At 34.0% G+C, this 27,478-nt stretch overlaps 2 protein-coding genes, 1 long non-coding RNA gene and 1 other non-coding gene across 5 annotated transcripts in view; 3 read left to right on the top strand and 1 right to left on the bottom strand.

Moving 5' to 3' along the window:
- The window catches only part of LOC149487006 (uncharacterized), a 191,238-nt gene extending 186,895 nt beyond the window's left edge, over positions 1-4,343 (bottom strand). The window contains exon 1 of the long non-coding RNA XR_016315831.1: positions 3,918-4,343. This is a non-coding gene — a long non-coding RNA (uncharacterized LOC149487006). The remainder of the gene's footprint in view (positions 1-3,917) is intronic.
- The window catches only part of rsh (Rap GTPase activating protein radish), a 44,761-nt gene extending 22,188 nt beyond the window's left edge, over positions 1-22,573 (top strand). The window contains exons 6-17 of the mRNA XM_089697078.1: positions 2,344-2,605; positions 7,058-7,238; positions 10,714-10,858; positions 12,237-12,494; positions 13,551-13,680; positions 14,056-14,219; positions 14,774-15,005; positions 15,681-15,842; positions 16,827-16,978; positions 18,046-18,158; positions 19,387-19,569; positions 20,178-22,573. Of these exons, the coding sequence (XP_089553204.1) occupies positions 2,344-2,605; positions 7,058-7,238; positions 10,714-10,858; positions 12,237-12,494; positions 13,551-13,680; positions 14,056-14,219; positions 14,774-15,005; positions 15,681-15,842; positions 16,827-16,978; positions 18,046-18,158; positions 19,387-19,569; positions 20,178-20,693 (2,498 nt within the window). The 3' untranslated portion in view covers positions 20,694-22,573. The remainder of the gene's footprint in view (positions 1-2,343; positions 2,606-7,057; positions 7,239-10,713; positions 10,859-12,236; positions 12,495-13,550; positions 13,681-14,055; positions 14,220-14,773; positions 15,006-15,680; positions 15,843-16,826; positions 16,979-18,045; positions 18,159-19,386; positions 19,570-20,177) is intronic.
- On the top strand, positions 17,449-17,641 carry LOC149487011 (U2 spliceosomal RNA). The gene has a single exon (XR_016315914.1). It is a non-coding gene; the product is annotated as a U2 spliceosomal RNA (small nuclear RNA).
- Positions 22,574-23,273: 700 nt separating the features above from the next.
- Actn (alpha actinin) overlaps positions 23,274-27,478 on the top strand; it is a 59,599-nt gene continuing 55,394 nt past the window's right edge. For both annotated transcript variants that reach the window (XM_089697231.1, XM_089697230.1), the window contains exon 1: positions 23,274-23,525. In XM_089697231.1, coding sequence (XP_089553357.1) covers positions 23,406-23,525 — 120 coding nt within the window. In that variant the 5' untranslated portion in view covers positions 23,274-23,405. The remainder of the gene's footprint in view (positions 23,526-27,478) is intronic.

Genomic DNA, 27,478 nt, shown 5'->3' on the forward strand with positions numbered 1-27,478 from the left:
TAAGTTTGTTTTGACTCTATGTATAAATTAAACTTTATACGCTTATTTTCATGATTTAAATATTAGAACAAAAATTCTCCATTTTGTTATGAATATAGGGTTTTTAAAATTTAACATTAAAATATTTAGGTATTGCAGCAGTAGAGTTCTATTATTAATCGTTTTTAATTGCTGCTTTTGACCGTCCCGCCTTTGACAGGAAAACGTGATAGACATTTCCATTTAAGACTTTAAACAAGCTTTAAACTTATATTTCACTAAATCGTTAAATAATATAACTAGCGTATTTATAGATTAAAATAACAAAAACGTGATTCCATTTAATCATCATAACAAATGTATCATTGAATGATAAAATTGGGCAATAAAAGCAAGTTAAGTTAAATAAAAAGTCTACTCCGATAGACTCAGGTGTACGCCGGGATGACAAATGTTCGAATCCTAATTTACGAACAGAGAAATGAGAAAGGAAAAGCGTCACTAAAATGTTCCCTCATAATTTAGCAAGCAGAGAGGTATCATTTTTAATAATTTACCCTGACACCCTGTCGTCTTTGCACTGAACAAACATCTCTCCTGAATTTGTAAGCGTCGCTGACACATTATTCTTCAAAATTGTTTTTAACATTTCAGACTTCATAAACTAATAAGGGATAAACATCATTATAAGATGATATATTCCCCAAGCTCCCGATATCTAAACAACCAATTGAAAAATTAATAAACATGATTAGGATTTAATTACATCGAGTAGAAGTTGGGATTTCCCTTTATTAATACTTAATTAATTTCCATATACCATGTCGAATTCAAATGTCATTGCATAAACCATATTATCGATCTATCTAAAAATACAGTAACGTAACCCACATGCAGTTCTCAGCTACATAGTTTTAAGCCAATAAATACAAAGCGTCGATAAAGTATACGTAGGTATATAAAGATCAAAACTTGCATTTTACAGAAGTCAGAAAGTAACGCAAACTTAGGAAATTTCTTAATATAAAGTTCACTGTCCTTAAGAAAGGATAAAACAGTCTGGGAATTCAAATCACATACATTTTAGCAAAGTATCTGGTATAAAACAGGTGAAAACTTTTAGTACTTTCTGTGGGGTTATGGACCTTGTTATTATTAAATCTTTATGAGCAAGCATCCCTTCGATATAAGTACCATATAAAACGATTATAGCACTTGAAAACTAGCCATTAATGATGAAATAAAATATATATTGATATAATTAAACAAAAAACGGATTTATAAACTAGGTGGCTTTTTCGATAATTTTAGGTTTAGTTAATAAAAACATTGTCTGTGTTTTAAAGATAACGTTGTCATCATATTTTTTGCCTGAAAAGAATCAGTGTAAGTGTATGTTTGTGGAAACTAGAAAGCAATTTTCTAAGGCTTTTGTTGGCACAAACGACTTATAAAGATAAAATCATATTCGCTTTGAATACAGTTTTTGCAACGACTTGTAAAATATGCTTAGGATCTTAGGTACAAAATATTGTATGAAATATCCTTCTTTTCATAGTAGGTACTTAATAACTCAGGCCCCGGAACCACAGACACAATAGAAAACCTATTGTGTCGTGGACCGATCGGGCCACTTGGGGCTCAATGGGTTAAGAAGGAAACTAGGTATCTGAAAGATATCATATAAAGACACGTTTGCAAACCAAACGTTGAAATCAAAGAAAGGTAAAGACCATATCAATAGTTGCTTTCACAATAATATAATTACCAAATATTTAACTTTGTAATACAATTTCAACGTGAAGCGAATTTTCGGGGAAATTTAATCATAAGGTGAAATGGGATGCGACGACACAATAATCTGTTTGGCTCAGGTTGACAGTCGAGATACATGCGGTGATGATAATATGGCTTGCATGCGACCGCGAACAATGGCTGCAAGCCTTCTATTTGTAGCTCACAGATAATAACGTTACTAGGCTTTAAAGGTATAAATATAATGCGGAAGTAGATGCCAACGCATGATTTAAGCCCCTCGACAGATATTGAAAAAGTTCGGTATGAAAATAGGGTGAGCTTTATGAAATTTCAAAAATATTCTCCTTGGTATTATTTCTACTGATACTTTCTTTGGTTCTTTGATAACATACGATTCTGAAGTTACTGTGTAGATAATTAATTATTTGTGGTGAATTTCTACATTGAATAATAATATCCAGCTAACTCTAAGAAAACGATCATTCATTGCATTACCTATTTATTATTTAGTTTTGTGACCCTCCCATTACGAGAATATATTTGTAAAATATTGGACAGAGACTACATAGACTTAGATACCAAACTTAGATGAGATATTCTCCACAGATCGTCACAGAAGATCAGGTTCCCTGGACGAAGCGGCAGAGGACAGCAGTGATAATGGCGGCAGTACGCCCAAGAAGAAAACCGCCATAGAGGAACAATGGGAGAGATCTGGTGGATTCGAACTAACTTCCGTCGAACAGGAGACATACGAAAAATACTTCTATGGCACAGAACATTGGAACTATTTCACAAATGACGAAGACCTCGGACCTGTGATACTTTCTATAAAACAAGAAACGCTTAACTCCAGGGATCAGTTTAGGTAAGTAACTTATAGCACATTTTTCGCTACACGCTTCAGAATTATGATTGAGAGAAACGACGGTATAGCATTATTGCCATATAAGTAATATAATGTTATCTACTTGGCGAAATATTATATTCTAACTATTCGTAAATTTATCGAAATGGTTATGTGTATTGAAAGCCTGTGTTGTCATCGTCATTTTGTGTAATTAATATATCTAATAATTTGTAACGCGATTATTTTAGATCCTTAAGTTATCTAACTTAAATTGTTTGAAGTCCATCATATAACTCGACTTTGTTCGAAACTCAAATTGTTTAGACCTAAACATTATAAAGGATCACAAGCCCTTAAAACTTGGGATCGATTCTCATTAATCTATATCTATTGGCAATACTAAATAAATTTGACAGTAGCTTAATCGATGAAGCATCTAGTTTGAAGTTGTCCCCTCAGGGGAATGTTATGAATCTCCGGTCTTCGCTGAAAGGCGAGAATAGAATTTAATCAAGCGTTGCTTTAATTAATATAGTTTATTTGTCTGTGAAATTATTCGCGGTCAAGCTAAAATTTATTTTCTCATGAATATTATAAAATCTTATTTAAATATACACACATACATGGTTAATTAAATTATTTGCTACATTCACCCTCCTCCGAAGTTATTAAAGGGGTGTGATTACTCTTAATAAAAAAGACTACCTGAATTTTATTACAAAAAAGTAGATACTTTATGATCGTATTTGGTATAATTTATCAGGCGTTCGATACGCATTTTTAATTTATCGCAGGCAATTCTGTTCCTACATAATATTATACTGATAGGTAAAAATTGTATATTTAAAAGATAAGCATGGTTAATATGAAACTAGCTTACCTATCGAACCGTTAAATAACGTGTTATGGATCGAAATCAATTACAGCAGCCGAACCTTTTAGAATTACGTTATCCAGAATATGTTTAACTTCATACACCCGTCTCCTAATTTCCATCCTATAAATACAGCTTATATTACAACATTAAGGCCGTTTTAATTTAAAACGAGATGTAAAATGCGGGCATGCAAATTACGGTAGTCTTTAATTAAGTGCCGTCGCGACGCAGGTTGATTTGCCTCTAAAGGCCTATCGTAAACGCACGAAAGCGGGTCATCATAAGAAAGTGGTATTGTAAGTCATAAGCGGTAGATAAACAAAATTAAACAGACAACTGTTAGGTACATAGGTATAATATAAGTAATACTAATTACCTACCTAATTGAATTCGACTAACGAGAACGTTACAGATCATAGTTGACTTGAAATGTGTTATTAAAATCACTATCACTACATAGTATAAAACAAAGTCGCTTTCCCTGTCCCTATGTCCCTATGTCCCTATGTCCCTTTGTACGCTTAAATCTTTGAAACTACGCAACGGATTTTGATGCGGTTTTTTTTAATAGATAGAGTGATTCAAGAGGAAGGTTTATATGTATAATAAGATCCATTAAGTAGTGGAGAAGTACTGTTATTTTTGAGGTTTCTAATGTGATGTCGTAAAAAATTACATTTATTCCGCTTACATTGCAAACGCAGGCTGAACCCTACGAGTTTTATCAAAATATTGTACTAAGTATTATACACATTGAAAAGGTCTACAGAAAAGTCCGCGATGGTATATGTCTATCTCTTATGGATAACCCACAATAACTTTTTTTTGTCATTTACTTTTTACGACAAATAATGGCTAATTTTCGAAGCGATTTAAACCAATACAGCATTAATCCTTAACCAATTAAATACCATGGATACATTGTTCATTTAATATAGATCTATATGGCCCTTTACACCGTATGATTTAAGTGAATATTTTCGAAGATATTACAGATTTAAAAATTGCAGGACGTAGCGTTTGCGGCCGCCCGGCTATGTATTTTATACCCGTGCGATGCCGGAGGCCGGAGCGGGCCGCTATATTTTTATACCTATACAACGTTCACAATTATTTTTCTGTAGTGTATTTAGTATCAGCATTGCACCCGTGCGAAGCCGGGGCGGGTCGCTAGTATATAATATATATATATATAATAAGAATGTATTGTGTGTGTGTGTGAATATATAATAAGAATGAGTACCTAAGCATTTATTCTACTAATGAAAGATTTATTTTACAAGAGAAAGAACATACCTACCTATTCACTCACTAAATGAACTCCCAGCAATTATTTAGATTAAAAAAAATACTTCTTCATATCGTTTACTCCTATCACTTAAAACTTGGAACTGTTTTTCGGGAGTAAAAAATTTAATTAACATAATGTACGGGCAAAATGTGTAAAGGTAGCATGGTCTTCCTGTCAATGTCAATTTCCTTTATATAACGCGCTTACCCTGTCGCGAAGAATTTATTTGACAAGGCATATAAAAAAAATATTGTATGTTTATTTCTACACTATAAATTAAAGCATTTTAAAATATTATTTTTGCACAATTCAAAAAAAATTTTAAGGATATATACGTTTCATTGTTAAAAATATATTTAAACATTACATTAGAAACTGGCTGTAACATAAAAATATTCAGATAAGAACCAACACCGCATAAAAAGATTTGTGGTCAAATATATATGTATTACGCCTACATCTTTTTGTTCATAATAAATCCTTTACGTATTTCGTTTTTCTCTAGTCTCGGATGTATTCATAAAACGGATTTTGGAATACAGGGAGTATTCGCCTAAAAATAATTTACATATTTACAAGGGGATTTATTCGCCGCATCACTCGATCAAAAGTATATTTGAAGCTTTTGTACGTGTTTTATCTAAATGTGCCTCATAAACTCGACTTTTCCGTACCTATTCTTCATGACTTTACCGTGTGAAACGTATGAAATAATCCTAAATGATTGGGGTGTGGTGTGGGTATGAGCGTCATAAGCAAAAGGGCCAATATTTATATCTAAAGCACGATTACATATTTCAATGTTACCTCCAATTATTTTGAACATTTATGGCAATTATTGATACACGAAACGTTTTCATATATCAAAGTTTATACCCATTAGTTCGGAATTATAAATACACTTCATTAAAATCAGGACGCGTAACAAAATATCTCTTTTTGAATACAGAGTGCTTTGAGCGGCATACTGACGTACACAGGTATTTTCATTATTCTCTGTCGTAGAGAAACTGAAAAAGGGGAAGCAAGGGAGTTTCATTTAAGCTCTATAAATTTTCATAAACGCTGCATCTTGCATACTTCTATTGTACCTTAAAATAAATTCTTGGAAATTGAGATTAAATTTTGAACAAAAATTATGTATGTATAAAATTTAATCTACATTGTCATTAAAGCATTCTTATGCTGATCATAATCTCTCATAAATTTCTTTTTCTGCAGACGTTTTGTGTCAAATACTAATTCAACAGATTTTTTTGCTATTGGTACCTAGAACCCAGATACGATACGTCCCTCAATTTTTCTTACGTATATTATGTCATACATTTTCACAGTAGGTATGTATTTATTTTATTTTATTACATTGTAACAATAATAGAGTTCCCTAAAACACTGAACATAAAAGTGAATAAAGTAAATTGTAAATAAAATCAAGCTTAATTGAACAAGCGTGGACAAATAAAGTTCTAATTTGTTTCTTGTTTGTGGTCTGAAAAGTCAATTTGTAAGCCAAGTTGCTGCGCTGAACATACCGTCGTACTTTGTTAGCGTTAAATGTCCATTAACGTGTACCTACATATAACCACGGTATTCTGTGATACAGATAATGTTTGACAATGTTTTATTTTTTTATTAAGAAAATTAGTAAGAATTTTTCGTATAGTTTAAACTAGGGCACCTTAGTTGGGAATTCGTATCAAGTGTGATAAAATTTAATACCTATGGTTTCAATGAATCTAATTTCTATTGAAGTTGTGTGTTTGGATATTATTATGCTATATTTTCGTGAAATGTTAATATTGTATTTAATACAAATTCCACAATAGTTATTACGAACGCGCTCAGTAATGTAATAAAATCACAATTGGATTTTAATGATTGTGATACTCATAAATATACAATATCTTTAGGTAATATCAACTTATTAAATTTCATCCTAATCACAAAAACCGATACACAAATGAAAATTCACGCAACATTTTTCCGATAATGATGTAGCCCGTTGCCAGGGAGACATAAAAAAAGTTTATTAGGCTCAAAATACATAGACAACATGTTTTAGTAGGTATATCCATTTTTAATACACTATGATTTGTTTAAACAATGAAATGACCAATGAAATGAAATGAAATGCGTAGACGCAAAGTTATGCCTATGTTAATTAACAGGTCATTCGTCTGTCCATACTTTGAGAAATTTATTTAACGGACTTTACAACTTGCATGCACTACCTTCATATACATGGCGATGAAAAGATGATAAAAAGAAACATGCCGTTCGCTAAAAACATTATACATTGTAGGATTTTAGTACGAGCGATAAGTTACACGGTGCACGGTTTGATTCCCGCGTCGTGCGTATTCGCGGACCGGTACAACCGGGAGGAGGTGGTGCGGTCCCTCGGCAAGGAGGTGAACATCAACCCGCCGCTCATGCTGGGACAGCTGCCGGATACGCCGGAAGAACTGTTGAAGCTTGACCAGGTATTGTATTACAGAATATAATAGATTTTTGGTCATGTGAATTTTTATGTATGTGTCGTTAGATGGTTTAAATTGGAAGTATTTGAAATTTTAAGTTTATAAATGTTATTAGAACTACATTTATATGTAATCTTTCGATATCTATAACCTTTAACCTAACCTTCTTTTTGGTTAACGATATTTGAAAACTTGGTTAACTTCTATTAAAAAATTTCGGTGGTCACCTAAAAAACGCATTCGTTATACTGAAATTCTGATAAACACAAATTCGATAGGTACCAATCTAATATTAATTACGCAATTTAATTGTTCAATGTCGCCAACAGAGTGCTACGTGCAATAAAAACCCAATTAGACATTAACATATAAATGCTTAATAAGCCGGTTCAATCGTGCCTCATTCGGAATTCGGCCAAACTCTCGATCGCTAATAAATTAGTAAGTCTCGCAGCGATTGTTTTTTCATTTCCCAATCACCAAATAAACGGCGCCTTCGCTCACGAGCGTGAAACATTAATGAGTGTTAGGAAGGGATTCTCTCCCTTTAGACCCGACCCCTTGCAACTAATCACGGTAATGAACAAATGACAAGTTTCAAACCAAACTACTAGACACACGTATCAAGTTTGTGAATGAGCGCCTAACTTTACTTGTAAATTATCTAAAATATGTTATGAAGTTTCGTTTGAGGTATGGTAATGTGTTAATCCGATCAACACCAAATGTTATTAATTTTATTTTAATTAGTAGATATTGTTGTCATCATTATTTTGAATTTATAACTACCATACCGATTCCTTTATTTCAAATCGACGTATTTTTGGTGTTATGTAAAAGGTTTTCTAAAAATATAAAGGTTTGAAATAGATAACAAACGGATAGAAAATAGAAATAAATATTTCTTACGAAATACACACACAACAATGACAGAAAATCACGTCATCAATCTCTTAATAGTAACATAGATCTATATGATCGTATCTACTCAGTTAAGAATGATAGGCTTGAAGGAAAATATATTCCATACCCGATTCTGTTGTTTCAAAATGTTCTCTATGAGCACAACCCAAAGTTTATTCTTGTTGCTCATAAAATACCCATTGTTTGAAGCAAGTTTGTTCGATCCAGTGACCTGCCAATTTTCATTAAGTCCCGTCAGAGGTGCGCGTAAGTCGGAACTTTGTTGAGAGCCGCCCTGTTACGTATCATGTGTAGGTATGTACACTAGGGTGGAGTGAAAAATATTTTTTTTCATTTTCGTTTCGGCATACCTGTAAAAAGATGTCATTATTGCTCATAAATACACATGCAAAATTATACTTTGCAGATGATACATTTAGAGGTGCCCCCAACATCATGAACTTTCAGAAATTCTAAAAATTTAGTCGAAAATCACTAAAGTTTAATTTTTACAAATTAACGCTAAATCAGATTCTGTGTTATCTCGTTGGTTGCCAACGGGAAGACACAGAATACATAATATTTCAATATATAAAAAGTGGCTATCGCTGGCTACCAGTGGCTCTGGTCGGTGGCCCGTTTGCGCCGACTCTTATTGTAGGAAACGTTGATTTTAAACAGTGCCGTTAAGGAAATAACACTAATGTTAGTAATATTTCTTTATTACATTTTACACGTAAATACAATTAAGATCATAATTTAATATTTTTGATGTGAGTTCTATCTATAATTTCGCTTTGTTACAGTAAAGTGTTGCAAGTCAAAATACGACAAACGACATGTTGTCCTGTATTTTGTTTGCCAGAGAAGTACCCAGTGTCTCAATTACCAACTTGTACTGATGCTAAGAAACTATTACTAATTTATTAGATATGAATTAAAACCTGATAAAATAACAAAATTCATGATTTATCCGAAAGATTAGCTACGGAAATGTTTGATGTTTGGCGAAAAGCATCGCTTCCCACTATTAGCTTTAATAGAGTACTACAACTTATTCGACACACCATATTCGATGAATATAGACGCTTATTAAAACCTTATCAAGACTGACAAACTAACAAAAAAGAACAAGAAAAGATAACTGAAGTATTTTGTCACTCCGTACCAAAGGTTATTTGATATTTGAAGTTGCAAATGCATTTTTTTTTAACTCTCTTGTATACTTGCTCAAAAGATTATACCGACTTAACTATGTGGCAAAAATGTAAGAAAACTGAGCCTCTGACTTCTAATTTATCTGAAGAAACCTTAAAAGACATCGTGAAAAGCGGTTTGACTACGTTTCAGAATATCAAAGATTTTCTATGCCTTGCCCAGGCCGTAAAGCATATTATCAAATTGGTGACATAAGCTTCAAGTGCAGTTTGCTGAAAAAGTAAACAAAAGATTTTATAATGGCAAGAGCATCAGTATCACGACTGCTAATGCCTAATTTTGAAAAAAAAAACAGCGTTATCTATACTAATATTATAATCTATACTAATATTATAAAGCTGAAGATATTGTTTGTTTGAACGCGTTAATCTCAAGAACTACTATTCTTTCGGTGTTAGATAGCCCATTTATCGAGGAAGGCTATAGGTTATACATTACTGTACATATCATTACTCTTAGATTAACAGGAGCGGAGTCACGCGGGTGAAACCGCGAGGCAACTGCGAGCGCAGCTAGTACTAAATAATTACTTATTTCTGATATTTTCATTCCTCTATAATATCATTTCCATTAATGAAATACGTTAAAACAACTAATCAGGCTACTATTTAGTGTATCACAAAGAAGTTTGTTATATAATAGATTTTATAATGGCAAGAGCAACGGCAAACGCCCATTAGATGAGCGCTTTTATAGGAAGGGAATTTCACTCATTATAGACATTTATAGGCTTTCAATGCCGAAGCATCTTAATAACCTTGCAGAGCTTGTAAAAATAGCTACACGCTTAAACCCTCATCATAATACTTTTAGCATTCATAACGATTTTACTACTGGATAAAAGATAATCTAAATGGATATATTCGAACTAAGTAAATTATAAACGACTTTAATATGTTGCTAATACTGGAAGTTAATTTTATATAGTCATTCAATTTAGTTGATTATGTTTAATAAACCCCGAAAATTAATTGAATTTAGTGACCTCTCAATATAAATTTGCCCAATTTTAAGTCTTACAAATAACTTCAGGATAATAAAGGAAGTCTCCTGAGACTGAAATCCTTGTACAAACCGGTACTAATAGATCGAACACGGAAATAGATTGCCTCCTTGGCTGTAATTTTCTGATAAATTACTCCATCGCCTTTGTTAGGTTCCCAGGAAAATAAGATTAAGTATACAAGATTGTAACATGTGTGATTTATTAGACCTTGGGCAAGTAATGAATAACGATACGATTAAAATAATATTTTAATACCGAAAACGACGTAGAGACTAAGAAAATCATGATCTATCGCACATATTTTGACTTCGAAAGCTCGTTGAAATTAAACATTCTAACCCCTTATTTCAGGTTTTCATCAAATCCGAATTAAAAGTTGGCATTATATACGTTAAAGAAAACCAATATACTGAGGAGGAAATCTTGGATAATAATGAGAATTCACCGCTATTCGAAGAATTTCTTCAAGTTCTCGGAGAAAAAGTGCGACTCAAAGGTAATGTCATTCATTCTCAGTTCAATCATAACAACTTGCTTTTATGCAAAACCAACGTTTATTAAATAAATTCTTACGATTGAATTGACACCACTTTTAATAACTCGATTCTTTGAATATTCTTTTAGTTTAAGATCTTTAAATAGATGTCCAACCTTATGTTAGTTCTGCCCACCATACACTAAAGTGCAGTAACAGCAAAATCACGATTTCGAGTAAAACGCATTTAAAGTTAAGAATTGATTTTAAAAAATCAACAGAATGATAAGCAAAAAAATTTGAATGCAGAAAGGTTGTAAAGGCATAGGTTCACACGTTAAAGCAATAAAAAAAAATATATCTTATTAACTGAATTTATTATGGCCATTTATTCTTTTTGGTGCCTATTACTGCATAGCCTTTTTTGTAAAAAATACCATTTTAAACTTAGTAAAATGCAGCAAAAAGCCCTATTACTGCGTTTGGATCAGTTATTTTGTCAAGAAACCCAACTAACATGCAGTAAGGTCAAAAAAATACTGCATTTTAGTTAGTTTTTTAAGAAAAAAGTGTTCAATTTACTAGTGCAGTAAGAAAAATAGCTAGTTCACAGTTGCAGTATTTAAAACATTAACTGCACTTTAGCTAGGAATAATCATATCTGTGTCATTATGCTATCCAAACTAATCTGCAGTAATGCTGTATTTTACTGCGTGTTAGTCAGTTTATAATGATAAAAGAATGTTAAGTATTCACAACTAAAATGCGACAAGCTTTGATTTTACTGCATTTTAGTTGGGAGTTCGTGACAATAAATTGTATTTTCTTAATTTGCAGTAAAAATAGCTTGTATGGCGGTAAATTTTACTGCGTATTAATTTTTTTTTTAATTTTTTTCCAGAAATATAAAACTATCTAAAGAACTGTAAAATTATATTGCTTACTGCATTTTAGTTATGAAACCTTAAAATTTAATCTGCAGTATAATTTATACTGTATTTTAGTTGGGAAATCACGCCAAATTGTTAATTTTTTTCGTTTGCAGTAAGTGAAAACTGTTAAATAAAAACCATTCTTATAGTCTTAGAAATAAGTAAGTTAATTCAATAGAAAGCTTAAGAAACCCGCTTTCAGAATCACTAATAAAACGAAAAATCACAAAAGGGCTGTTACTGCTCTTTAGTCTCTGGTGGGCAGAGTTATAAAGGACCTACAGTAACATTTTAGGAGAGTAGGTACGTCACCTAGATTTTAAACTTTTGAATTAAAACTTGTATATTTACACTTATTAAGCTACTTTATATTATTTTCAAGTAATAAAATATATGTATGACGTACATACGTATGACCCTTTTATAAGCTATTCGTTTTACCATACTTCCCTCCACATGTTCCGTAGGTTTCGACAAATACAAAGGTGGTCTGGACACAGTCCACGATTTAACCGGCCTGTACTCCGTATACACAAACTGGAGGAGCATAGAGATAATGTTCCACGTGTCCACACTCCTGCCATACGAGAGACATGACCCTCAAAAGTTACAGAGGAAACGACATATCGGCAATGATATCGTGTGCGTCGTGTTCTTAGAAGCTGATAACACTGCCTTCTCACCAGCTTGTATAAAGAGCCATTTTCTACATACGTTCATTTTGGGTAAGTCATTTTGTAATGGAATTTAATTATAGACGTTGAATTGGTTGTAATTATTTCTGAAGTCCTTCGAGGACTGAGGACTCGAAGGACTTTTTTATATTTTTTGTATTGGGTTTAACAATTTGTTATTGTTCAGTACAGTCTCAATTAGTATAAAGTAAACTATGAGTGAAGTATCTGTTTCTAGAAAATTTCTTGAACTCCTACGTAATGTTAAGTAATTAACTCTCTTTAGTGCCCCTTTAAATAAGTACAATTAACTGGAAACCAAAGAAAACAATTGCTGTAGGCGGCATCTAAATATATCTACTGATGTGTCTGGGGAATTTATTTAATTTCTTTAAATCTCTCTCCATTAGTGGTATCCTGAGCTAGATTTAATTCGATTCTAACACAATTTGTTCCTCTGCTTCTGTTTCTACATTTAGTTTTTCTTTCCAAATGCGGTACACACATTAATTATGCACGCATTCAGGTTTTTAGATAAAATCAATTTTTATATATCATAAAGAAAAAATACGTAGGTATATGATATCTCCAGACCCCTGGGGAAAAATGCCGCGGGTTACTTTAGCCTTCTACTGATTCTGACCCTCTGGATATCCGGAATATTCGTGGAAGTCTTGAATAATTTAAAACGTGCTATAACATCATCGTATATTTTTTGACACAATATATTAATATGCACAAGTAATAAAAAAATTATAATCTAGATATCAATACCGCATACCATTACCACATACGATAAGTTTCCTCATATTATGGTTCCACCTTATAAGGATTTTTCGTTTTTAACTTCCGTTTATATGCAGTCCTTATAATTGCACGCTTAGCAATTAATTTTGTAGGTGCATACACCTTTTCATTTGTTTTCATGAAGAAAAATATTTCGCCCTAACGTTTACCGTCGTCGTAAACACCTTTTGTGTGTTTGTGCTTATTATTTCGTGGAATATTATTTTCAATTGGTATTGATTGAGATAGAACTTCATTCCATTTTAACGTTTGTATATGGAATATTTTTTTTAATAATTCGAATTTGTCTGCCAATTTCAGTGCGAGTGTCGGCCAAAATCAAGCGTCGACCGACACGCTATGAAGTGTCGGTGGTGACGCGGGATGAAGTCGGCGCGTACAAGCCTTACTTGTGGGAGCAGAGCGTATTCGATAAGGGGGCTATGTTCCGGTGAGTAAATAATTAATAAGAATTAAAATAATATTTATATCATATTTTAGAAAGGGGTCTACTGACGTAAGAATTTCCAAACCTTCTGGACCGGTTTTTTAGGATTTCCAAAGTAAAACAACTAAAGAGCTAAATGAATGCATATTGAAAGGTTGAAGCAGCTAATAAAATTACTTACTCTAGAAATTAAAGTTTTTAATTTTTTACGGATTTGAAACGCGATTTATTCATTATATTATTTAACCGATGTTTCGCACACTTTGCAGCGAGCTTGGTAATTCTACTTTTACGATAAAGTCATATTCACGTACGGCTCGGAAGGTGATAGAATGTAATAATAATTATTTTTCATAACTCTTACGTTAACAATTCCAGAGAATGGCTGCTCACAAAGATAGTGAACGGCGAACGAGCCTCATACTCCGCGCCGAAGTTCGCGCGAATGCAGGAGCGAACCCGCAGCCAGATGTTAGAGGACATTGTGGCCAACCTGCAGAACCACGCGGAGACGGGGCAGATACCGAAGCCTTATCGACGAGGTAATAAATCCATACTAACATTATAAATGCGAAAGTAACTCTGTCTGTCTGTCTGTTACTCAATCACGCCTTAACTACTGAACCAATTTGCATGAAATTTAGTATAGAGATATTTTGATACCCGAGATAGGACATAGGCTACTTTTTACCTCGGAAAATAAGATAGGTTTTATCCCGGTAATCCCACGGGAACGGGAAATATGGTTTTTCTTTGACTGCGCGGGCGAAGCTGCGGGTGGAAAGCTAGTAAGATAATATTTATTATTCAGAGAAAATTTTTAGATTCTACTGCCAACTGTTTTTTCAAGTTCCAGCTATTCTGTCTTAACTACATCGAAAAGATAACATTTTAATGTATCAGCTGTTATAATATGTTTCTAGGCTAAAGGCTAAGGACGTAAATCTGATACCTAAATTTGATTAACGCTGTATTTCGAATTACCTTAGTTGTATTTCCAATGTTGTAAAAACGAAAAAGTTTTCATGTTAGCGACCTAACATTACGGGAATATTTATGAAAACATTGGTAACATGATAATGTTTCACATTTCCAGGTTCCTGGCGTCCCATTGGACACATGCGTCCATCCTCTCCCCTGTTGGACTCAGTACGCGACCAGTTCGAAGACTACGACCAACTTGCGAAGGACTTCACGCGTGTGTTTCTGAACAGCGAGTTAAATATGGCCCACAATGCACAGCTCTTTGATGTCGTGTTTCTTGTGGGACAGTCGAAACAGAAGACGCGGTTTATTGGAGTACGAGCGATATTGGGAGTGAGGAGCAGGTAAGGATTTTGTGTGGGTAATGTAAAGATGATTAAGTTGTCGTGAATAATTATAATTACAAGTATGAAAATTTCGGCCACTTATGGTTATAACTTATAACCTAAATCGTTAGTATGTGGTGTGTATACCTACAGATATACCTAATGCAGAGTACGAACTCAATCTTAAGCTTATATCGATTCCATGTTTCTATCCTTACTGGTAATCTGAATTTCGCGTTTGACTATACTGATGAGTAGGTATCGCAGCACGCAAAAAAAAATACATGCACTTGTCTTCGCGCCACGCGACATTGTATCTCAATTATTCTGCACCCGTACCAAAACACGTGACATCCATTCAAATATGCACAGTTTTCATCACGAAGATTCACTGTGCGTTGTGAATCGACTGAATTCCGTTAAACCTTTACTTAAAAAACTGCGGCGCGCGCCGCAAATCCAACTGTGCACTTTGCGTCACATAATAAACCCCTTGAGTTCATTAAATTCTGCTTGACTACAATGTGGAACACTACAACCGCTCAATCTGTCTTATGACAACTACTATGTCGATCTGCATTACAGGTTTCTGCCTATCGCAAACACCAGTCCTCAATACTTTGCAACTGTAACTATAAATTTCTGAGGAAAATAATTTAAATTATTATTACAATATAAATGGCACATTTGCAGGGTGTTCCAAGAGATGCTGTACGGCATCCAGTCGGGGTTCGGTTCCCCGCAGGTGCCGGTGGCGGAGCTGCTCGCGCGGCCCGCGCCCACGCTGCTCTCGCCCACGCCCAACAAGCACAAGAGCAGCAACTTCCTGCAGGTGCCCGATATTGAGTCGCCCAGGTACGTGCACACACATATTTTATTTAGTTATTTTATTAATTTATGTATGTAACATGTCCACAAACAACTATACAGACGCATACAATACATGTTTTCTAACTAATCATTAATACCTACTGTAAGAGTGATATTTATTTTCCACTAAACGTCATATATAGCACCTATCCGACATCCGTACTATCCCGTTCGGTTTCACGATATATTGTATTCTTTGTTTGTATTTTATTCACTGGTTAATTAACCTGAACTCATAAGTCTCATATTCACCGTGTATTAACCAATAATTAATAACACTAGAAAAAATTCGATCACAAGACGGAATTTGAACTATCTCAACCAATAATATGAAACATTATTTCAATCGTTACAATATTATAACGATATATTATTATTACCAACGTTTTATTTTTGACTGACCGGTTGGCTTGGTTGGTAGTGGCCCTGCCTTCCAAGCCAGAGGTCGTGGGTTCGATTCTCACCCGGGGCAAATATTTGTGTGATGAACATAGGTGTTTGCTCTGTGACTGGGTGTTAATTATCTATATAAGTATTTATTTAAAAATTATATATGTATGTTTGTCAGCCATCTGGTTTCCATAACACAAGCGAAAGCTTAGTATGGGATCAGATTGTGCCGTGTGTGAAAATTGTCCTGAAATATTTATTGAAGTGAAAACTTCTTTAGCGGCGTTGGGTATAAAATCTGAAACTCGCGTCATTCACGTGGCCTGATCGAAAAAGCGTAAGACCGATGTTTTTTTTTTAGCCCTTACATTCCATGCGTAAGACGGATACCATTCCAATATATCAAACATGCTGAACGTTAATAATCAAGTTTTCACTTCCGCCGGCACTCCTGGAGTGCAACCCGTCTTTTTTTTGACTTAATATGTCCTACTAAGTAAAATTTGTATTTTCTGTTTGTGTGCAATAAAGCTTATAAATAAATAAATAAATAAAATATTTATCATTTATTTATTGAAGGCCGAAGAGCGTCCCGAGCTCCCCGATGGTGAAGCGCGCGTTCTCCCGGCTCGGCACGATCACGGCGGGCTGGGGCCGCTCCATCCGCAAGCAGCACTCGCACCTCAGCGCCGACGACAAGAAGAAGTGGGCCAGCTCGCAGGACTGCTCCAGTGAGTAGCTGTCACATGCAGAAACGCCTACACAAACATTTTCTCTTTACACCAGCTAAACAAAAACAGACGTACACTTGGCATGAATTTTGTTTTGGTGTAATTTTTTAACAAAAAGTTTATCATCCTTTTTTAAAATTTGATACTGTTTTTCACTAAACAATATTATGTTATTGCGCGGCCGCGGCGTTTTTAAATGCGTATTGGCGCACCCCACACTTTTTTCGCAAGTTAATGTATAGTGAGCACACACTTTATTATTTAATAGTTATGGTAATATTTAAATCGTCGAATTTAGCAAAAACACAGAATAATAACTAGTAACTACCTAGGCCAAAGGAACGATAATTTTACCCAATAATTCAAAGTTTCTACAACAGATGTCGCTACTAGCGGAAATCGCACAAGAAGATCACGCTTTCGAAGTTTTTTTTCATGTATTGATATACCCCCGAAGACCTTGTTTGGGTATCGCTTCTCGGCCTTTTGGCTAAGATCAAAGTGTAGTATCTGTTCTTTTCAGCTTAATATCTGAAAGTTCCCGCACAGCGGGACCAGTATATTAAACTGATTTTTGTAAACCGACGGGATGTTCGGGGCTCGCTCCACTCCCGTCACGGGTCGGCCCGGCATTGCAGTGCCGCCGGGATCGGCCCACATAATACCTTTAAAATAAAATATTGACTATGTCATTACTATCCGTATCATCATGTAACATGTGATAATATATATGTAACAAATGCCTATAAAATATAACAATTATGTTGAATCTATATCGTTACCTTGTATTGAGCAAGTTGACGAAATTAATCATGTATTCATTTTGTCCTGATACCCTGTTAAATCCAGAAATGTTATGAAAATCACACAATAACTAAGTACATCACATTATATATTTTTTTATTATTTATACGATAAAATGTAATTACTAATATAATATTATACAGAACACCAAAACCTGAACTAAGCCCACGCCATTATTAACCATTTTACTTTGTGTTTAAAAACACTTATTATTCAAAAATTCACTACAAAGTAAAAATAATTTACTCTTGCTTTTATTCCAGACAAAGAAGCGAAAGAGAAAGAAAAGGACAAGAACGCAGCGTTAGCCGTACCCCGGCTATCTGTGTGTGCTGACGCGCAGAAAGTCGATCGTGCCAAATTAGCTCAAACTGAGGTAAAATAGGATGCATAATAATTAATAATGACGAAAAATAAAATATATTTTTTTATTATAACTTACCAGTCAAAAAACAGTAAGTGGTAATGATAAAGACGCGAGAGTAGAAAATAAACCGTAGATATTAGTTATAACATACCGTACAAGAAATTTGAAACAGTTCTAATTACATAAATGATCTTTTTCTGTGTTATGTATTTGAATTTGTGTAATGGCACAAATTGTAAAACATTTGTAAAATAGAATTATGTGTAACACAAGTTTGCTCTAAGATTTTGTAAGGCGTCAAAATTATCAACACTTTCTTTTACTATCATTTAATTTTATCTCCCTTAAAATAATTATTAAAAAGTCACGTTTTCTCATTTTGTCTAGTAGTTAATTTTCCTGGGTTGTCTGGTAGAGATTTCCATCGTCTAGGCCGCGTTCTGTACATAGAGTTGTATACAGGGTGTCCCACTGTTGGTATACTAAGCTCAAAGGAGGTTATAGATTTGCATACGCTGAGTACGTAAAAAATACTTAAAAAATTCCAGACCCATTTTTTTTTTTTTCAAATAGATGAATTCTTAAAAGTCTATGGGTACACCCATGACAAGCAACCCGCCCAACTTTGCCACCAGCACGTGAGCTATCGTTTAAGATTATGTTTTCATAGACAAAATGCTCACATTAGAGAAGCGGTATATGACGGCTGCCCGAAGCTAGAGAAGAAAACATGGATTTTCAGGAAAAATTTAGCAAAAAAATTTTGACGTAATTTTGTTGTTTAAGTATTTTTTACGTGATCAGTGTATGCAAAACTACTAGTTCCTTCGCGCTTAGTATACCAATAGTGGGACACCCTGTATATGGTTTACAATAAATATTTTTAAGCTATTGCATAGCTTCTATCGCGGTCCTTGAGCGCGAGGACCGAATCCAGAAATTTAGTAACGAAAAACCTCACGCTCCCCACTCCGACGGGCGCGGAGGTGTGGCTTGAAGGCATAGCATGCAATAGCTTTACCGCGGCAGTCCCCGAGTGCCACACGTCTTTTTAAAGTGAAACTTTTATTACATCGTCTCAAACTTTTTGGTCTGTGTAGCGTATGTCGCGTGACGGTCGAACCGTACGATAATTATCGTACAAATACGATAATTTTGTGCCTAAGTTTCACTTTTACCGTGGTTTCATAAAACCACACAACATTTTTTATTCATTAATTGTTTAATGTATATTCAGTTCTCAATAATCGAGTTCGACCCGGAGACGTTCCGCACGCTGCTGGACTACCTGCACACGGGCAGCTGCCCGCTGACGTGCGCCTCCATCCCGGGGCTGATCTGCGCGGCCGAGCACTACGACCTGCCCGAGCTGCTGCAGGCCTGCTTCCACCATGCGAAGCAGTTCTTGAGGATTGAAGTGGTCTGTTCTTAGGGCCGATTTTTCAATGCTTGGATAAAACTTATCCGTCCAATAAAGTATTACACGATAATATTAAAATATCACGTAAACTGTCAAATACGGGCAATTAGAATACGTTTTTAAAATGGTAGTTTTATACATTATTCGACGAATAAGTTTTATCCAAGCATTGAAAAATCGGCCCTTAGGGATATTTTTTTATCTGGTCATTTTTCTCGAACTGCTGCAGACCTCCTTTCACTATACGAAGCAGTTCTTGTGGAATGAAGTGGTCTGGAATTTGATGCTTTTACAATATTTTTTAATGTTTAGTCTGTTTTTTGTTAATGATCTTAAGATACTTTCCACTGCTTTACATTTTACGTGTTTTGTTAAGTGCCTGATGTTGTTATTTTACTGTCTACTTTTATTTGTTTGTTCATAATTTTCTTTGATTCATTGTAATTCCACAATTTTCCAGCGCTCATTGTTTTTGTGTTGCTCCCTTAATTTTCCAAGCTTCTATTCATGTTATTTGGCTTCTTTCTTTTGTTTTTTGTGGTAGAAAAATAATTTATACAACAACCTATATGCATATTAAAATATAAAATATTCTGCCTCGTTTCCAGGTATGCACAATGCTGATTTCCCTGGAGAACTACTACTGGCGTTACACATCGGCCTCCGAACTCGTGAACATGATCCTTGCATTCATTGAACAGCGAGCCTATGCTCTTTTCCAAACACCGGAATTTCTGAACCTGTCCGAATCGATGGTCCAAATGATCATGTGCAGAAACCTAGAAGTGCCGGAAGTAAGGAAATTCGAAGCGATGCTAAGCTGGGCTAAAAACAAAATAAAGGCCAAATCCGCTAATAAGACTGACGCTAAAAATGAATTTAAATGCATCATGGAAAGGCTGGCTAGAGATCTGAAACTTTACCGAATATCGCCCCAAGAACTGATAAAAGTGGTGCTTCCATCAAAGGCCATTAAGAACGAACGCATTCTGGAAACTCTCATGTACCAGGCCAACTCAGGAATGTACAGAATCCAAGAAGACTACATCGAGGCCTGTCAACAGCGTATACAGAAACAAGACTCTAGATTTTCCGAATTCGAAAGCTTTGACTATGGCATTTAAACTTGGAGCTGTGAGGAATATCAGTGTATTAGATAGTTTAGGAACTGTTCGGATCGGGTTCTTCTCAATGTGGTATGTTGACGCCTTCTAAAAGTATTATTGTTGTAGATGTACTTTAGTAGAGGTGCGAGAAATTTTTGTACAATTCTCGAAAACCTAATCCTTGTTGTTGTTCATTGATACCTATATATTTTATACATCTAGCTAGACGTGTTCAGTATAAACAAACATCTCTATTTTTGGTACCAGAAATTTGGCAAATAATATGTGTGGAGATACTTATTTGATAATATCGTCAAAAAGCTCGAGTACAAAAAGCGAGATAAGAATATATGGGTCAAACGCTGGGGAGTATGTTCTAATGTTCATATTAATGTAATTTGTTAATACCTTTACACCTTGCAACTATCCGCCCTTACAGTTAACTAATGTTCGAATGATTTTGCTCATAATACAAGTTAAGACTAAATGTTCCACTTATCAAATTCCTTAGAATAGTTCCCCAGATTGGTCCCAAATCATGTAGAGGATATAATGTGACTGATGAATAAATTGAAAAAAAAATATGATGGAATTCTAAATGTTAGATGTAATGAATGATATTTATGAAAATTACGCGAAAAATATTATATTATCTTAAAAATGTATATAAATAGTGGCGAATAAAAATTATCAAAAAATAACTGTGTTATGTTGAAGTAGAAAAATGTGTAGTAAAACCTCTTCCTATCTTCTAAATAGAATATACCCTGTGAATTCTTCCAAGAACTATCATTGGTTTCTATACATTTTATACTGAAAACCAATAAGTCAAGCTTTAAATTCTATTATACCTTAGCGTGCCTACTTTGTACATACCTCTTAAAATTATATATTTTCACCTTCTTATCCTTGCTCTTTGCAATTTCCTCAATTTATTTTATATCTTTCACTGTACCCACATATTAAATGATATCAATGAAATCTTATATTCATAATCCAATTTAATATGTTGTCATCAAAATTATACTACGTTAAAGAATAAAGATATGTAATTTATGTATAAGTTTAACATATTAATTTAACCTTAACCACTGTCCACTGTTTCTATAAATTTGAATATTATTGAAATATGAGTAGATTATGTTATGATAACATCTTGAGCAATGCTTAAAACATAATTTGCATTTCAGAGAAACTTTCTGTACCATATCTTTTAAAAGATCCATTTCACCAAATCTACTTGCTCATAAAGCAAAGTATGTAATAATATTAATTATTATAATAATGATATGTTTCCAGACATTAATTTTCATTTAATAAATAAGTAAGTATCCTTTTGGTGAAGTGGATTCTAATAAATATCTACAATATTATTGTATATTGAATAGGTGTTAATATATATATATAAAATATTATGTAGCCTAAACTAACATTTCTAAAATCTGATAAAATTAAATTTAAACGTCAAGTTGAATTGTCAGTAAAATTTTTATAGGTACTTGTGAAAATTTAAAGAGAGAAATCTACCACTTTATATTTATGTTATCGGTAATTGCTCAAAAGCTTTGAAAGTGTATGGCATTTATCCAATAAGTATTTATTTCTCCTATATCTTCAAGTATATGACCCACTGCTTAGTCCTTCCTTAAACTTCCCAAATGTGTAATACTCATAAATATTTAATAATTAGGTTTAATTTGTAGAAACACCAAAATATATAAATTATCGATGTGTCATGTTCTTAATGATTAATATAAGTTTTCTATTCCAAAATTTAACCTTCCTGTGATTGTGGATGTTGCTATATGTATAACATACGGAATCTTCAAATGATACAAAATTTAAGATATCTATAACTGTTATTTTGCGTGAGCAAGATTATTTAATAAAATTTTATGTGGTGAATAAATTTTTGTGTATGATTCTTGAGTTTTATTTATTAAACCCGCTTTTCTTTGCTTCATTTGTATGTTTATAATATACTTATCTAAATAACAATTTTAACCTACTTCAAAACAGACAACTTTAATTCAAACTTTGTTAAAACAGTACACCTTTCTTATGGATCATTATAAATAGTAAATAGGCAAGTACCTATACATTTTCGCACGAAGAAATGAATTTACAAGAAGTTGTCAAGTTGCACTTAATCATTTTAATGAAAACCTGTTTTGCGTTTAGAATTTTAGATTCTATAACTACGAAGTAATAATAGCTCAATGTTTATAAATAAAAAAATTAAAAACTTTCCAAATTAATACAATTATACTTTAGTTAAGTATTTAAAATCACGTGATTTAAAACACTAGTAAACTTTTGGTTATTATTTTATAATGAATATAGCAGAAACAAAGCTTTTATGAAAATAATAACTTGGTAGTTATTCTATAAAAAAATAAGTTGCTCTCGAAAATTCAAAAATGACGCGAGTAGGAGTACGCGACTGATGACATTGGCATGGCATTTTCCAAGAGACGTCACACCAATGTTACCAGTCATAAATTAAATTAAGAACATTGAACAAGCAATGCGGCGGGCACATTACATAAGCGTGAAACAGAACGGAACTCAAAAGTTCCAAACGCGGCCGCGAGTAGCGCTCGTGAGCCAGTCTTCTTGCAGCAGGCGCGCGGCCGGCTGCTTGTTGCAGTGCGCGGTGCGAACTATCACATACGAGTTCGCGGTCATAGGCTCGAACGAACATCGAAATCGACGGTCAGTGCGGTGACCATGATGATGGACAACGGGGTGATGAATAATTATGAGTATGGGGACGGATACATGGAACAGGAGGAGGAGTGGGAGCGCGAGGGTCTCTTAGACCCGGCCTGGGAGAAACAACAGAAAAAGGTTAGTTTAAATGAAGAATAAGAGAGGGTATTCGTTAAAAAGAGTGACATCGTACACAAAACAATATACATATTCCAATAAAAACAATAAAATAAGCAGCATAAACGTTATCGCTTAGTGACTCATGTTTTTGATGTTTATGTTTTTCCTTTCATTATTACCTAAAAACCGCGATATCCATATTGCTATAATTGCAATTTTATACCTGTTTACTTATCTAAGCCTATAAACGACCTTTAGCTAGATAGTTGGCTTGTTCTATTTTTAGCTTTTCTGTGTTTTTCTTTAATATTTTTATGCCATTGAATTAGGTATATTTAAAAATAATTTAAGTTCTCTTATCTGATGAGATACAAGCTAAGTATATAAAAACATATGGATTAATATTTTCTATCGATATAATTTATTGTTATCGTCTCGCGTTTTTTTTTCTGCAAAAAAATCAAAATAATAAAAAATAGTTAATCTCATTACACACTGGATCAATCAAATCACAAATTCAAACTAGCAAGTTTCCCGCCTCAAATTGAAAGTAGATCGCGGCCGTGGACACTATTAAAAGATTTCTTGGAGCTTTTCGTGCGAGCGAGATGCGTGCACACTGTCACGCCACGGGCGGGAGCGGGCCGGAGCGAGAGGAATCGAATTTCCGTTAGTCATGTCCTAAAATGGGTCCGACGCAGGCGCCGCTGAAAGCGCGGGCGTCCGCCTTTACGTCACTATGAAAGCCGCATTTCAGGAAAACGTTTGGGTCCAACTTGCTACGTAAAATGCATCTTAACTTATGTACTATTTATGTAATACTCTTCAGATCCGTGACGAATGCTCTGACGCATCTCGACCAAGTCGAGTGGAATGTCATTAACGAATTACGAAAGCAGTCTCCCGCAGGGTATTGTCAAATATAAAAGCACTATTTACTATTAACGGTAAATTTATCATATTTCGCTTCAGACCACCAAAAAATATATATAAAATACCTAATATATCAATCATACAGCAGTAAAAATCTCCGAAGTTTTTCAAAATAACATACCGACTTTGGCCTTTGCATATTGCTATTCAAAGTACCTACATTTAAATAACCCAATGAAAATTGCAGTTTGCTCAATAATAAGGCCAGATTTATCACCGTTAATGCAAGACCTTACAAGGACTATGATTATCGGTATTGCTTCCTGTGGCGGCTTCTCATAAGAACCTCATTAAGAAGCTGTTTTGTCATTGATTTCTCATCAACATCACATCACGTTTTTGCCACTCACATGATTACGTTAGCTAAATTGCGTGCGCGAGGATGTAATGTCTATTGCTTAGTGGCAGGGCAAAACCAATATAAACAAAGAGCCTGCAACCGGTGCATTGGCCGTTCGCGTATGGCGGGTCAATGTCGCGGCCATATTCCTCGGATGCGTCTACGGAAAAGTCACCCGACCAGTCACATCGAGCTCTGAGCACGAGAATCGATCTTACACAAGGGGGTCACTGGTGCAATGCTTCCTTTACTTTTACCAAATTCGACGAATTTGCAGAATCATTCATTAAAACGAGTAGGTAGTTGACACAACGATGAGAGGTCAAAATATAATTTGAGCACATTTCCGATTCGATTCGATATCTAGAAGAATAATCTGATAAAGTAATAAGAAGGAATGGATTTGGCAAAAACATCATGAACATTGGCTTTTATTTTAATTAACCTCTAGTAAAAACTGCATTCCATCAAAAGCAATACCTGGTCTCATCAGAAATCAGATGTGAAAGTGGTGGGTTCCAGTTAAAAACTGGTTATAAATTTACATCAAACTAATAGCCCCCTACAAATGACACACCTCTGCAATTTATTCTTATAAATGCAATTTAAGATTTATAGAGATCCGACGTTTTGATATAAACAAAATTATTATTAGTGAAGATGTTGCCATCATATTTGAATAACTATTGCAGAGAGTGGTTGATATCGTATCTAATTAATCAATATCTGCGTTATCTTAACAACATGTCTACATAATATGAAAATCGGATTATCATAATCTGGAATTGTACATATTACTGGAATCGGATACGGAAATTGGTAAAAAATTGTCAATTTGAGGGATCCAAATTTATTATTTAATAAGTATCATTATCCTTATAACAAAAGTTCACTTGAATTACATGAAGATTATATTCGAATTAATCGTGAATTTTTACTCAAAGGTCTACAAATTACAATGTTCATACAGCCTGAAGTAAATTTCATTCCCACTCCTGTCGGCCTAGAAAGTTGACACTCAGTTAAAGTATAATGTTAAAGATGAGGCGAAATAACGGCATCTGAATACCCAAGACTACCCAAGATATTATATTAACACAGTTCAACGTGATAACATAAAAAATAAAACCCCAACCGAAGAAGTAACAAATGAAAAATGTTATCAATCCATTGCTACAGGGCATAAATACATTTACGACGTGTATTTACTGCCCCTAAGTGAAAGAATTATCACCCCAGCAGACCTTTCGCATATTTCTTGTAAATTTGAGGTCGTTGGCTGACATTATTGAACACTACCAATAATTTTGTTTGAACATTGCAACTACATGAGTTTTTACATGTGTTAACTGTCATTGCTCATATTTATAAGAGTATGCATAGGAGCCAAGTACCACAAATACCACCATTGAACCCAAACTTCATTTATACCTTGTCTATCGCTAAAGCATTTGGGTTGTAGAAATAGATCGATATAATTAGAAAATTAGTCTATGTTGAATTGAAATGCTACTGCTTCATGATAGACGTTGACGCAGAGTAATGCGGGTTACGCACAGAACAATAAAAACAAATAGAAGTGCGATAATGTCATAATTAGTATGAAAACCAGTGTCGCCAAACCCACACATTTAAACCGATAGTTATACAGTACACTACAAGTAAACTATGCCTTTGATTGGACAGCTTAATTTGAGTAAAAACTGACTTAGGTTATAAATTCAGCATTTCAATATGTACCCTAACGCACCATGTTACGGTTTATTTTAGTATAACATCTCTAGGTATATTAGCTGTTTTGTTTCTCATTGCACAGAAATTCCAAATTCGAAAAACATTCAGCTACTCCACAACAGAGGGCGTTAGTTTTCGATAGATATAACTTTGAACCTCAACACATAAAGATAAGGTTGAAATTTGTGTCACTCAACATTAATGACATTAACTTGATATTTATCTGATGCTATGCCCTGAGGGATGTCAGCCTTGTTATCGATATCGAGATATCGATAATTCAAAAATAAATATTTTTTGTGTATTTTTTTTTCTTTCTATTATACGAGTATAGTATAGTACGACATAAAAGAGATGAAATTAATTATTTTGGAACTAATTCGTTTTTCATTACCTGGCAACCCTGAATTGGCAATGTAGCTGTCAAGTTGAATAAAAATTTTTTGTTTTTTTCGTGAAGTGGAGAATTATTGAGATAAAATTGTTATTTAGAACAAGAAATTTAAATAAAAAAGGAGTCATCATGAAAAAGGTTAAACGTAGCGGTGTCCGTGATGTGGTGTATAAAGTTTTTATTCGGTGTTTGTCCGAATTTCAAGCTGGAAATTTATTGACTGATTTGGAAAACGTTTACAAACGTACATCAGAATATACCGGTGAGATTCCATTTATTTTTGCTCAGTACTACGTAAAATAGAATATTCCATTAGTGACGAGTGTTTAATGTATGTATGTATGGCGATTATTACGTTTTCGCAATTTAATTTGAGGTTATTTGTATGTAAACAAAAACTAGTTTTTATAGTGCGACCAGCACAATTTGAGTCAAGAAGTTATATCCAATCCAACCAGCCTCAAATAAAGTACCTAGTTTAGATTTTACTACATAGTATAGTGATAACTGTTTTCATACAGCTATCTATCTATTAATCAATCAAACCATAAGAAAAAAAATCATATTTAC

This window comes from Colias philodice, chromosome 7 (assembly GCF_061535455.1).
Source record: "Colias philodice isolate Cphi_HAF_F1 chromosome 7, ilColPhil1 Martin Lab GWU primary, whole genome shotgun sequence".
Lineage (NCBI taxonomy): Eukaryota > Metazoa > Arthropoda > Insecta > Lepidoptera > Pieridae > Colias > Colias philodice.